Here is a 15,739-nt window from a genome sequence, read left to right on the forward strand (position 1 = left end):
CACACACACACAGAGGTATCCTCTCTCTCACACACACACACACACACACACACACACACACACACACACACACACTCACACACACACACACACACACACACACACACACACACACACACACACACACACACAGGTATCCTCTCTCACACACACAGACACACACAGAGGTATCCTCTCTCTCACACACACACACACACACACTCACACACACACACACACACACACACACACACATACATACACACACACACACAGGTATCCTGTCACACACACACACAGGTATCCTGTCACACACACACACACACACACACACACAGGTATCCTCTCAAACACACACACAGAGGTATCCTCTCTCTCACACACACACACACACACACACACACACACACACACACACACACATACATACACACACACACACACACAGGTATCCTGTCACACACACACAGGTATCCTCTCACACACACACACACACAGGTATCCTCTCACTCACACACACACACAGGTATCCTCTCTCACACACACAGGTATCCTCTCACACACACACACACACACACACACACACACAGGTATCCTGTCACACACACACAGGTATCCTGTCACACACACACAGGTATCCTGTCACACACACACAGGTATCCTGTCACACACACACAGGTATCCTCTCACACACACACAGGTATCCTCTCACACACACACAGGTATCCTCACACACACACACAGGTATCCTCTCACACACACACACACACAGGTATCCTCTCACACACACACACACAGGTATCCTCTCTCTCACACACACACACACACACACACACACACACACACACACACACACAGGTATCCTCTCTCACACACACACACAGAGGTATCCTCTCTCTCACACACACACACACACACACACACACAGGTATCCTCTCTCACACACACACACACAGGTATCCTCACACACACACACACACAGGTATCCTCTCACTCACACACACACAGGTATCCTCTCACACACACACAGGTATCCTCTCACACACACACAGGTATCCTCTCTCACACACACAGGTATCCTCTCACACACACACAGGTATCCTCTCTCACACACACAGGTATCCTCTCACACACACACACACACACACACACAGGTATCCACACACACACAGGTATCCTCACACACACACACAGGTATCCTCACACACACAGGTATCCTCACACACACACACAGGTATCCTCACACACACACACACAGGTATCCTCTCTCACACACACACACAGGTATCCTCTCTCTCTCACACACACACACACACAGGTATCCTCTCTCACACACACACACAGAGGTATCCTCTCTCTCACACACACACTCACACTCACACACACACACTCACACTCACACACACACACACAGGTATCCTCTCACACACACACACACACACACACACAAGTATCCTCTCTCTCTCACACACACACACACACACACAGAGGTATCCTCTCTCTCACACACACACACACACACACACACACACACACACACATGTATCCTCTCTCACACACACAGACACACACAGAGGTATCCTCTCTCTCACACACACACACACACACACTCACACACACACACACACACACACACACACACACACACACACACACATACATACACACACACACACACACACAGGTATCCTGTCACACACACACACACACAGGTATCCTGTCACACACACACACACACAGGTATCCTCTCACACACACACACAGAGGTATCCTCTCTCTCTCACACATACACACACACACACACACACATACATACACACACACACACACACACACAGGTATCCTCTCACTCACACACACACAGGTATCCTGTCACACACACACAGGTATCCTCTCACTCACACACACACACAGGTATCCTCTCTCACACACACAGGTATCCTCTCACACACACACACACACACACACACACACACACACACACAGGTATCCTGTCACACACACACACAGGTATCCTGTCACACACACACAGGTATCCTCTCACACACACACAGGTATCCTCTCACACACACACAGGTATCCTCACACACACACACAGGTATCCTCTCACACACACACACACACACAGGTATCCTCTCACACACACACACACACACAGGTATCCTCTCTCTCACACACACACACACACACACACACACACACAGGTATCCTCTCACACACACACAGGTATCCTCACACACACACACAGGTATCCTCTCACACACACACACACACACAGGTATCCTCTCTCTCACACACACACAGAGGTATCCTCTCTCTCACACACACACTCACACTCACACATATCCTCTCACTCACACACACACACAGGTATCCTCACACACACACACACACAGGTATCCTCTCACTCACACACACACAGGTATCCTCTCTCACACACACAGGTATCCTCTCACACACACACACACACACACACACACAGGTATCCACACACACACAGGTATCCTCACACACACAGGTATCCTCACACACACACACAGGTATCCTCACACACACAGGTATCCTCACACACACACACAGGTATCCTCACACACACACACAGGTATCCTCTCTCACACACACACACAGGTATCCTCTCTCTCACACACACACACACACAGGTATCCTCTCTCACACACACACACAGAGGTATCCTCTCTCTCACACACACACTCACACTCACACACACACACTCACACTCACACACACACACAGGTATCCTCTCACACACACACACACACAGGTATCCTCTCACACACACACACAGGTATCCTCTCACACACGACGGAGAACTACATGTGCAGAACGATGATAAAGATTTCTCAGATCTGCTTATGATGACACACATTCTCACAAGATCACATGATGTTGTTCTTCTAATTTCAAAACATGAAATACTGTGAGGAACAGAAAAGTTAAAGAACTCACTGATGTCAAAGTGAATCAAAGGCGCGTTCACACCGAGCGATGACTTTAATATCAGTCTTCACACCAGCGGACGATGTCGCTCTGAGGTTTGTCATCTGTCTCTTTAAATGCTCGAGCTCTTTAAAGCAAGTCGGATTATTATTGGCTGTCGATGCTTTTATCGTTCCTCTGTGTCGTAATCGTTGTAGTGTTGTTCTTTTAGAGTTAGAGCGATTATTGAAACGCTGTATATAGTTATCATATTTGGTGTGACCACATCACTATCGGCGTAACTTCTCATCATCATTACTATAATAATCCTCCTCCTCACCGGTGTGTGCTGTGATTGACAGGTGTCTCGAGCGCTCACCGCGGCGCGGGCGCTAGTTCAGGGTTTAGCTGCCGGCAGAGACATCGTGAACAAGGCGACAGAGGTGAGCAGATGTTTCTCAGTAATAAACTGTGTGGCATGACATTGTGTGGAACATGTGCGGATGACCAGAAGCGGTGCCAGCTTTAGATTCCCAAACATTCCTTTTGCAAATATTGTAATAATCTCATGAGATTCCTGTGTGAAGAAATCCATCAGAGATCTGATCTCAGCAGATGACAAGAAGAACCTTCTAACAATCTGACACTGACAGCTCTACTCCGTAAATAAACAGAGTTATCCCATGAAACCTAATAGATCATCATGTTCTTGATCCTGTGTGTGTAGCTGGCGGTCGGATCGGAGTGTGTCCGGGCGCTGATGCGGCAGTGGTTTTGTCCGCTGTGTCATGGATCTCCGTCACTCAAGCCCTGTCATTCGCTGTGCCTGAACGTCATGAAGGGCTGTCTGGCCAATCAGGCCGACTTGGACTCGGAATGGAACAATTTCATTGGTGAGAAAGAAATCTCGTAAGAAATGTCATTCTTTGATCGTTTACTTTCTCTCATGTCGTTCCAAACTTTCTTTCATCTCCAGAACACCAATAAAGAATTTATTTGCAAGGCAAGTAACAAAACTGATATAACAAAACATTATATTCCTGATAACAGGAAAATAATGCAACAAAATGTGTTTCCAGAAGAGAATAGTGTCACAGTCCAGCTTAAGTTCAGTGATGTTTCATTTTGTCTTAAAAAAAAGTTGTTAATTTAGTTAACTTATATAGCCGCTTTAGAGAACACCGTGATGTCATCGTCCAGTTCAGTTCTCATATAATGCTGTCAATGCAGGAGATCAATAATATTGCTGAATATCAAATTAAATGTCCCCGACTAAGCAAGCCAAAGGCCAAGGTGACTGTAGGAGCCATACGTACTACCTTATTTAATTTTTATAAATTTGTTCATTTGAATATCAGTTTGTTATGTATTGTTAATTGATTATTTCTCTGAGTGTGTGCCCTCTATAGGTGAGAGGGGAAAAGTTGTATAAAGATAGGCCACCCCCTGACAGGAAGGGGGCGCTGGTGCAAGAGCACACAGTCTTTTGACCGTGCACATGGAGCTACGGTGGCGTGGTGCAACAAACCTGCAAGCGGCCTAAAAGTTGTTTGTTTTGTTTTATGCTACAATGCATCTTTATTTTTTGGCTTAATAAACTTCAGTTATTTGTTTGGAATATCAACACGTCTCTCTGGATCTATTTATGGTACTTTGCACGCGTCAAAATCATAGCATCAGCATCTCCCACAGTGAACAAGAAACAAGGATTAAAAATAGGAAACTTGTTTTTACCAATACAAAATGTCAAAAGACTGGCTTTGAAGATGGAATATGTTTGAGAAAAGGAGGACTATCCTTAAACTTGTGGATGGACTGTTTGAAGACCACATGGCATTGAAAGCAGAGAACAAAGGAAACTTCTCAAAGAGGTATGTGCTTGCGGAAACCATGTGCTGAGCTAAATTTGAATGTTATTGGAAAGACTTTTAAGTTTGATGCTGCAAACAGTGAATGAAAGGATTCTTTTGATGAAAGAGTTCAAAGGTCTTGATGTATGCCATATTAAAGAGGAATCAAAGGAAATTTGAAAAGTTTGTGTCTTTGGAAAAAGGATATTTGCTTGTTTGAGACAAAATGGAGGACGAGTCTAAGCTAGAACAATCACCAAACTCCACTCAAAAAGACTTGAATGAGGTTGCTGCTCGTTTGAAAGCCTCTAGAGCAGGCAAGATGGCACACATTACAAGACGAATGAATATTGTTAACTCTTTGACGACTGATGCTGAGTATCTTGAAGAAGTAAAGGGAAACATGATGAAGTTCAATGAAATGTTTGTTGAATTCAAGTCTCTTCAAGACTCATATGTACAAGTGTTAAGTGAAGAGGATAAAGTTGAAGACCTGAAAACCTGGTATGAACCAAGAATGAAACAAGTTGATATGTTCGTTTCTACTGTTGAAAAGTGGATGTCTACTATTCAAGAACCTGACTCTCAAACTAGTACTCATGTTTCTTCTGCTATAAAAGTGACTGACCAACTAAATGATGAAGATAACACTTCGGTTGTTTTGTCTGTGCGTAGCAGTAGATCTGGCAGATCAAATTTAAGCAGATCAAGTGTGTCAACATCAGCCTCAGCTCGTATCTGTGCAGAGGCAGAGAGGGCAGCTTTACTTGCCAAAGCCGATGCACTGCAACAAAAACATACTATAGAGAAGAAAGAGGAGGAATTTAAAAAGATGAAGGAGGTGTGGGAAGTTCAAACTGAAATTGCAGCCAGCACAGCAAAAATCGAGTATCTCAAGAATGCTGAGACCTCAACAACCAATGGAAATGCTGTCGAAGAAGATCCTATGAATGTGTATTGTAAGGAGATGTTGGATAAAACTCCAGTGCAACCAGATGTGCGCCCAAAAGAGACTTTTCATGAACTCTCTACAGCACGAAGCTAACATTGTCTCAGACCCAATATTTGGTGACATTCAAGACTCAAGCCAAAGTAAAGGAAAGCCCATAGTATTAAAACCCAAATCCAAAGGGAGTTTTGCTACCAATGTGCATGTGAATTCCCCACAGACCACATGTAAGGATTCACAGCCAATGTCATGTCTTTACTGTAACAAAGCACATGATTTGATGTCATGCTTGCAGTTTGAAAAGCAGCCACACAGGGAAAAGATTAACTTTGTTAGACAGAATGGAATCTGTTTCGGGTGTTTAACCAAAGGAGGACATCTGAGTAAAGACTGCACACAGCATCTTAACTGCTCCATATGCAACAAACAGCATCCACGTGTGTTACACGTTAAAACATTGGAATCCTCAAACCAACTAAAGAAAACACCTGTTAGTAGCACACAGGTGTCACTCCAAGATGGTAAGCATGCTGGAGTAAGAAACATGCAGATTTACACAGAGTGTTTATTGTCGATTGTACCAGTACAGGTTAAAAGTTCAAAAGGAAGTAAGATTCTGCACACATATGCTTTTCTTGATCCTGGTAGCTCGGCAAGTTTCTGCACAGAGGATCTTATGAGGAAACTTAACATTACTGGTAGAAAAACCAATATTCTTCTTCGAACAATGAGCCAGGATAAGTCTGTGCCTTCACACATTGTAAGTGGGTTGGAAGTTTCTTCACTGGAAGAAAGTAACTTCATCCACCTGCCAGAAGTCTACACCCAAAAGATTATGCCTGTTGACACCTGTAACATTCCCACAAAGGAAGAACTATCTAAATGGCCATACCTGAGTCAGGTACAGTTTCCTAGGATTCCAGCCAAGGTGGAGTTGTTGATTGGAAGCAACGCTCCCAAAGCCATTGAACCTTGGGAAATCCTTAATAGCCAAGGGAATGGGCCATATGCAGTTAAGACCCTACTAGGATGGGTTATTAATGGTCCTTTACAAGGCAAAAACACAGCAAACAGGAACAGCTGTGATGGTGTTGTTGTTAACAAAATTTCTGTCTCGAACTTGGAAGAAATGTTGATGCAACAATACCACCATGATTTCAATGAGAGGTCAAGTGAAGAGAAGGCTGAAATGTCTATAGAAGACAAAAGATTCATCAAGATTGCAGAACAGTCAATAAAGTTGAAAAATGGACATTACACTCTTGATCTACCTTTTAGGAAGGACGACACAGTGTTGCCTAACAATTACCAAGTGGCAGAACAGCGACTTCAAAGTTTGAAAAGAAAGTTCAAGAGGAATGAAAAATTCAAAACCGACTATACTGAATTTCTAACAGAAGTCATAAATAAGGGCTATGCTGAAGTGGTGCCGCAACAAGAGCTGAAAAGATCAGATGGTAAATTGTGGTACATCCCACATCATGGTGTATACCATCCCCAAAAACAGACCATAAGGGTGGTCTTTGACTGTGCTGCTACTTTTCAAGGTAAATCCCTCAATTCTGAACTTATTCAGGGTCCTGATTTGACCAGCACACTTTTTGATGTTTTGACCAGATTTCGCCAAGAATCTGTAGCAGTTATGACCGATATCAAAGCAATGTTCCATCAGGTCAGAGTGTCAAGATCAGATGTTGACTTCTTGCGATTCCTCTGGTGGCCAAGTGGTGATGTCAGCTTGCCTGCTGTGGAACATCGAATGATGGTACATCTATTTGGGGCAGTCTCATCCCCCAGCTGTGCAAACTTTGCTCTGAGGCAAACAGCCAAAGACAACAAAGACTGTTTTCGAACTGAGATTATAAACACTGTTGAAAACAACTTCTATGTAGATGATTGCTTGAAGTCCCTTCCAACAGAGCATGAAGCAGTAGAATTGGTGAAAGATCTAACATCTCTATGTCAAACAGGAGGATTCCACCTCACAAAATAGGTGAGCAACAGTCGCACTGTTCTTGCACATATTCCAAAGGAAGATAGAGCTCAGAATGTAAGGAAATTGGATCTCGACAGGGAAAAGCTTCCCACTGAAAGAGCTCTTGGATTGTTGTGGTGCGTGGAGAATGATGTGTTTAAGTTCAATGTCACTGTCAAGTGCACATCCCACACCCAAAGAAACTTACTATCAGTTGTGAGCTCCATCTATGATCCACTTGGATTTTTGAGTCCCTTTACTCTACCTGCCAAATTGCTTATCCAAGACCTCTGTAGGAGTAAATGTGGTTGGGATGAGGAAATACCACAAGCTGCAGTGGATAAGTGGACGAAGTGGATAAAGGATCTTGACGAGATAGAAGATTTTAGAGTGGCACGTTGTGTAAAGCCAACTGGGTTTGGAATGCTGAAGCAAATAGAGCTGCATCATTTCGCTGATGCTAGTGAACAAGGATACGGCATAGTGAGTTACTTGAGATTGACTGATGATATGCATACTGTACATGTGTCTTTCATGTTGGGGAAAGCCAGAGTGGCCCCACTTAAGCATATCACAATTCCACGTCTAGAACTTACAGCGGCAGTGCTAGCAGTCAGAGTGGACATTATGGTAAGGAAAGCTTTGGAGCTAGATCTCAAACGCTCAACATTTTGGACTGATAGTCAGTCAGTGCTGAAATACATTGCAAATGAGAATGCAAGATTCCGCACGTTTGTAGCTAATAGGATCTCTGTTATTAGAGAAAATACAGATGTAACACAGTGGAAATTCATCAGAACAAAGCAGAACCCTGCTGACCTAGCATCAAGAGGGGTGAGTGCCGGCACATTGATGAAGTGCAAAGAGTGGATCCATGGACCAGACTTTCTATGGAAGAAAGAAGAGGAATGGCCTAAAGAGTCCCTGGGACCCATGTCTCTCTCACTCGAGGATCTTGAAGTCAAGAGAAACACCACTGTTTATAGTACTGTCATTAAGGAAAATCCTACCAGCCAACTGCTGAACTATTTCTCCAGCTGGACAAAGCTAAAGTTGGCAGTAGCATGGTTCTCTAAGTTCAAGAATGTCCTTCGCTTGCTCTCTGCAAAAAGAAAAGAAATACAGGCAAGCTGCATGAATAAGGACACTCAGAGCCAAAACAGGGTATGTAATGAAATGAAAGCATTCAAGAAATCACTTTGTGGACAATCCGTATGCCTAGATGATCTCTTGAAAGCAGAAAAATCCATTGTTGAGTTTTACCAGAAACAAAGGTATTCAGAGGAAATGTCAAGAATTGAAAAGACATCACTTCTTGGAAAGCGCTTGAATAAATTCAGCAGCCTGTACAAGCTAGATCCTGTGATGGATGATGGAGTTCTGAGGGTTGGAGGAAGGTTGGACAAGTCTGCAATGCCTGAGGAGACCAAGCGACCAATAATACTTCCAAAAGATCTTCACATCTCCACACTTATCCTTCAACACATACACGAACAGCTCGGACATGCTGGCAGAAACCATGTTCTCTCACATCTGAGAAAGAAATATTGGATTATAAATGCCAATTCTGCAGCCCGCAAAGTTCTGTCTAAATGTGTTGTGTGAAATGTGTATAAAGATAGGCCACCCCCTGACAGGAAGGGGGCGCTGGTGCAAGAGCACACAGTCTTTTGACCGTGCACATGGAGCTACGGTGGCGTGGTGCAACAAACCTGCAAGCGGCCTAAAAGTTTGTTTTGTTTTATGCTACAATGCATCTTTATTTTTTGGCTTAATGAACTTCAGTTATTTGTTTGGAATATCAACACGTCTCTCTGGATCTATTTATGGTACTTTGCACGCATCAAAATCATAGCATCAGCATCTCCCACAGTGAACAAGAAACAAGGATTAAAAATAGGAAACTTGTTTTTACCAATACAGTGACAGTGGAACCAAAACTCCATCAGTGACAGAATGGAGAAAACCCTCGTGAGAAACCAGACGCCGTCTCAGTTCTGGCCAACCTATGAACAGTGTATGATTATGGTTCGGGCAGCATTACAGGTCAGAGGTCAGAGGTCAGATTGGATCAGAACATTCAGAATATTATCCAGTTCCCTCTGGTTGAAGATCGGAGTCACGCCGGTATGGAGACGAGTTTAAGGATCAGTGCTGATGGCTGTCGTGTCGATGAGGCCTTCACAGGGGAGAGTCTAGTGGACACAATCCCGGCTGACTACATCATGTGTTGTGGTCGTGTCTAGGCGCAGGTCCTCCATCTGATCTGGATACGGCCGGATCCGGCTGACTACATCATGAGTTGTGGCCGTGTCTAGGCGCAGGTCCTCCATCTGATCTGGATACGGCCCGGATCCGGCTGACTACATCATGTGTTGTGGTCGTGTCTAGGCGCAGGTCCTCCATCTGATCTGGATACGGCCGGATCCGGCTGACTACATCATGAGTTGTGGCCGTGTCTAGGCGCAGGTCCTCCATCTGATCTGGATACGGCCCGGATCCGGCTGACTACATCATGAGTTGTGGTCGTGTCTAGGCGCAGGTCCTCCATCTGATCTGGATACGGCCGGATCCGGCTGACTACATCATGAGTTGTGGCCGTGTCTAGGCGCAGGTCCTCCATCTGATCTGGATACGGCCCGGATCCGGCTGACTACATCATGTGTTGTGGTCGTGTCTAGGCGCAGGTCCTCCATCTGATCTGGATCCGGCCTGGATCCGGCTGACTACATCATGTGTTGTGGTCGTGTTTAGGCGCAGGTCCACCATCTGATCTGGATACGGCCCGGATCCGGCTGACTACATCATGTGTTGTGGTCGTGTCTAGGCGCAGGTCCACCATCTGATCTGGATACGGCCCGGATCCGGCTGACTACATCATGTGTTGTGGTCGTGTCTAGGCGCAGGTCCTCCATCTGATCTGGATACGGCCCGGATCCGGCTGACTACATCATGTGTTGTGGTCGTGTCTAGGCGCAGGTCCACCATCTGATCTGGATACGGCCCGGATCCGGCTGACTACATCATGTGTTGTGGTCGTGTCTAGGCGCAGGTCCTCCATCTGATCTGGATACGGCCGGATCCGGCTGACTACATCATGTGTTGTGGTCGTGTCTAGGCGCAGGTCCTCCATCTGATCTGGATACGGCCCGGATCCGGCTGACTACATCATGTGTTGTGGTCGTGTCTAGGCGCAGGTCCTCCATCTGATCTGGATACGGCTGGATCCGGCTGACTACATCATGTGTTGTGTCGTGTTTAGGCGCAGGTCCTCCATCTGATCTGGATCCGGCCTGGATCCGGCTGACTACATCATGTGTTGTGTCGTGTTTAGGCGCAGGTCCTCCATCTGATCTGGATACGGCCCGGATCCGGCTGACTACATCATGTGTTGTGTCGTGTTTAGGCGCAGGTCCTCCATCTAATCTGGATACGGCCCGGATCCGGCTGACTACATCATGTGTTGTGTCGTGTTTAGGCGCAGGTCCTCCATCTGATCTGGATACGGCCTGGATCCGGCTGACTACATCATGTGTTGTGTCGTGTTTAGGCGCAGGTCCTCCATCTGATCTGGATACGACCCGGATCCGGCTGACCACATCATGTGTTGTGGTCGTGTCTAGACGCAGGTCCTCCATCTGATCTGGATACGGCCCGGATCCGGCTGACTACATCATGTGTTGTGGTCGTGTTTAGGCGCAGGTCCTCCATCTGATCTGGATACGGCCCGGATCCGGCTGACTACATCATGTGTTGTGGCCGTGTCTAGGCGCAGGTCCTCCATCTGATCTGGATACGGCCTGGATCCGGCTGACTACATCATGTGTTGTGGTCGTGTCTAGACGCAGGTCCTCCATCTGATCTGGATACGGCCCGGATCCGGCTGACTACATCATGTGTTGTGGTCGTGTTTAGGCGCAGGTCCTCCATCTGATCTGGATACGGCCCGGATCCGGCTGACTACATCATGTGTTGTGGCCGTGTCTAGGCGCAGGTCCTCCATCTGATCTGGATACGGCCTGGATCCGGCTGACTACATCATGTGTTGTGGTCGTGTTTAGGCGCAGGTCCTCCATCTGATCTGGATACGGCCCGGATCCGGCTGACTACTTCATGTGTTGTGGTCGTGTCTAGGCGCAGGTCCTCCATCTGATCTGGATACGGCCCGGATACGGCTGACTACATCATGCGTTGTGGTCGTGTCTAGGCGCAGGTCCTCCATCTGATCTGGATACGGCCCGGATACGGCTGACTACATCATGCGTTGTGTCGTGTTTAGTCGCAGGTCCACCATCTGATCTGGATACGGCCCGGATCCGGCTGACTACATCATGAGTTGTGGTCGTGTCTAGGCGCAGGTCCACCATCTGATCTGGATACGGCCCGGATCCGGCTGACTACATCATGTGTTGTGGTCGTGTCTAGGCGCAGGTCCTCCATCTGATCTGGATACGGCCCGGATCCGGCTGACTACATCATGCGTTGTGTCGTGTTTAGGCGCAGGTCCTCCATCTGATCTGGATACGGCCCGGATCCGGCTGACTACATCATGAGTTGTGGTCGTGTCTAGGCGCAGGTCCTCCATCTGATCTGGATACGGCCCGGATCCGGCTGCCTACATCATGCGTTGTGTCGTGTCTAGGCGCAGGTCCTCCATCTGATCTGGATACGGCCCGGATCCGGCTGACTACATCATGCGTTGTGTCGTGTTTAGGCGCAGGTCCTCCATCTGATCTGGATACGGCCCGGATCCGGCTGACTACATCATGTGTTGTGGTCGTCTCTAGGCGCAGGTCTTCCATCTGATCTGGATACGGCCCGGATCCGGCTGACTACATCATGTGTTGTGGTCGTCTCTAGGCGCAGGTCCACCATCTGATCTGGATAAGGCCCGGATCCGGCTGACTACATCATGTGTTGTGATCGTGTCTAGGCGCAGGTCCACCATCTGATCTGGATACGGCCCGGATCCGGCTGACTACATCATGTGTTGTGGTCGTCTCTAGGCGCAGGTCCACCATCTGATCTGGATAAGGCCCGGATCCGGCTGACTACATCATGTGTTGTGATCGTGTCTAGGTGCAGGTCCTCCATCTGATCTGGATACGGCTGACTACATCATGTGTTGTGATCGTGTCTAGGCGCAGGTCTACCATCTGATCTTGATAAGGCCCGGATCCGGCTGACTACATCATGTGTTGTGATCGTGTCTAGGCGCAGGTCCTCCATCTGATCTGGATACGGCCCGGATCCGGCTGACTACATCATGAGTTGTGGTCGTGTCTAGGCGAAGGTCCTCCATCTGATCTGGATACGGCCTGGATACGGCTGACTACATCATGAGTTGTGGTCGTGTCTAGGCGAAGGTCCTCCATCTGATCTGGATACGGCCCGGATACGGCTGACTACATCATGCGTTAACATAATCTGGCTGATTACAGTAAACCTCATAATAAACAGAAAGACTAACATTAGCGTCGATGGCATTCTTCTTATGATGTAACGAGTACATCGAATTGTCCATTCAATAAAAGTGTGCAACTTTTTCCAGCTTAAAAACTTTAAATAAAATGATGGTAAAATGAATGGAGAGACATGATTGCTTTATAAGGATGAACAGATTTAATTCAGGCTTTCAATCACATATAAATATAGGATAACGCTGATGTGTGTGTGTCAGGATAACGCTTTTGTGTGTGCGTGTGTGTGTGTGCGCTAACCTGCAGACGCTCTGATGCTGCTGGTGCAGAAGCTCGGCGGGCCGTTTCACTTCGAGCTGGCCACGGACTCCATCGCAGTGAAGGTTTCTGAAGGCATCATGTTCATGCAGGAGAATAGCTTCAGCATCTCTAAAAAGGTACAACATGCAGAAACCAGCACACATCACACACACATCACACACTCCATCACACACACATCACACACTTGTCCTGTCAGCAGCAGTATTAAACATGAGAAATACTGTCAGTAGTATGTTTCCATCACCCTGTTTTTATGCGCATTTTGAAGTATCGCATCAGAAACGAGTGATGGAATAAATTGCTGAATAAATTCTGACGTAGCGAACATTAAACTCATGCGAGTAATCGCGGTTTCTGCAGAGATGCTGCGGGTAGACTTTAAAACTCGTTCTCACTTAAGAGATTTCCGCTACAAGCTCTCAAATATGTGACTACTCATGAAAGTAAAAAAAAATTTTGTTTAATTTTAATAAAGTGATAACCTGAAGAAAGCCTACAGTATTTTTATTGACATATTAAAAACAATGTTAACATTGACAAAGCATAGTTAACACACAGGCTACTTATTTTCATAAATAAACACAGTAAAATAAAAAGATCTAAAATTATATGAAAACTATATATCAAAGAAATGTTTAATAGGTTGTGACATTTGTTTGTGATGTTATGTTGTATTTATTGTGCGTTAGCTGCTGGATAAACCAGCAACTAGAAATACCAAGGGTTCACTCAAAGCAAGGAGAGTCCGCTTTTAGCCATTATGCCAGCCGCAGCTGGAACCAGCTTCCAGAAGAGATCAGGTGTGCTCCTACAGTAGCCACATTCAAATCCAGACTCAAAACACATCTGTTTAGCTTTGCATTTACTGAATGAGCATTGTGCCACTGTTCATAGAACAGTATTTGAATGACGATATTAAAGTTTTAGTCTGAGAAAGAGCTAAGAATGTGAATGCAGGGGCTAAGGAAAGTGAAAAGAATGTGCAAGTAAATGAAAGAGAAAAGAAAGTTGATACAGGGAAGTCGTAAGAAGATTGAAAGAGAATAGAAAGTTGATAGATGGTAAGTCGTAAGAAGATTGAAAGAGAATAGAAAGTTGATAGATGGTAAGTCGTAAGAAGATTGAAAGAGAACATATGAAGCACCAAGACACTTGCCCGCATTTTAGACGTGATACCTATGCGCTGAGTGAGTGTGTGCGAGGACGAGAGCGAGGGCGAGCGAGAGTGAGGGCGAGCGAGCGAGGGCGAGAGCGAGCGAGTGAGAGGGAGTGTGCGAGGGCGAGAGCGAGGGCGAGAGCGAGCGAGTGAGAGGGAGTGTGAGAGTGAGTGATGTGAGTGTGTATGAATGAGAGTGAGTGAGTGAGTGTAAGTGAGTGTAATTGAGTGAGTGAGTGAGTGAGTGTAAGTGAGTGAGTGAGTGAGTGAGTTTAATTGATAGTGAGTGAGAGAGAGAGTGAGAGTGAGTGAGAGAGTGAGAGAGTGAGTGAGAGAGTGAGTGAGAGAGTGAGTGAGAGAGTGAGTGAGAGAGTGAGTGAGAGAGTGAGTGAGAGAGTGAGTGAGAGAGTGAGTGAGAGAGTGAGTGAGAGAGTGAGTGAGAGAGTGAGTGAGAGAGTGAGTGAGAGAGTGAGAGAGAGTGAGAGAGAGTGAGTGAGTGAGTGAGAGTGAGTGAGAGTGAGTGAGAGAGAGAGTGAGTGAGAGAGTGAGAGAGTGAGTGAGAGAGTGAGTGAGAGAGTGAGTGAGAGAGTGAGTGAGAGAGAGAGTGAGAGAGAGAGTGAGCGAGTGAGTGAGAGAGAGAGAGAGAGAGTGAGAGAGTGAGAGAGAGAGAGTGAGAGAGTGAGAGAGTGAGAGAGTGAGAGAGTGAGTGAGTGAGTGAGTGTAATTGAGTGAGTGAGTGTAATTGAGTGAGTGAGTGTAATTGAGTGAGTGAGTGAGTGAGTGAGTGAGTGTAATTGAGTGAGTGAGTGAGAGAGAGAGTGAGTGTAATTGAGTGAGTGTAATTGAGTGAGTGAGTGTAATTGAGTGAGTGAGTGTAATTGAGTGAGTGAGTGTAATTGAGTGAGTGAGTGTAATTGAGTGAGTGAGAGAGTGAGTGTGAGTGAGTGAGAGAGTGAGTGTGAGTGAGTGAGTGAGTGAGTGAGTGTAATTGAGTGAGAGAGTGAGTGTAATTGAGTGAGTGAGTGTAATTGAGTGAGAGAGTGAGTGAGTGAGTGAGTGAGTGTAATTGAGTGAGAGAGTGAGTGTAATTGAGTGAGTGAGAGAGTGAGTGTGAGTGAGTGTAAGTGAGTGAGTGAGTGAGTGTAAGTGAGT

The 15,739-nt window shown here is 46.1% G+C and overlaps 1 protein-coding gene across 1 annotated transcript in view; it reads left to right on the forward strand.

The window, feature by feature from the left end:
* Positions 1 to 15,739, forward strand: part of gpc2 (glypican 2) — a 46,970-nt gene that overhangs the window by 18,391 nt on the left and 12,840 nt on the right. Inside the window, exons 5-7 of the mRNA XM_079630610.1 lie at positions 3,279 to 3,359; positions 3,644 to 3,809; positions 13,417 to 13,547. Coding sequence (XP_079486736.1) covers positions 3,279 to 3,359; positions 3,644 to 3,809; positions 13,417 to 13,547 — 378 coding nt within the window. The remainder of the gene's footprint in view (positions 1 to 3,278; positions 3,360 to 3,643; positions 3,810 to 13,416; positions 13,548 to 15,739) is intronic.

The sequence above is a fragment of the Phoxinus phoxinus genome (genome assembly GCF_949152265.1).
Source record: "Phoxinus phoxinus genome assembly, chromosome: 12".
NCBI classification, from domain to species: Eukaryota; Metazoa; Chordata; class Actinopteri; order Cypriniformes; family Leuciscidae; genus Phoxinus; species Phoxinus phoxinus.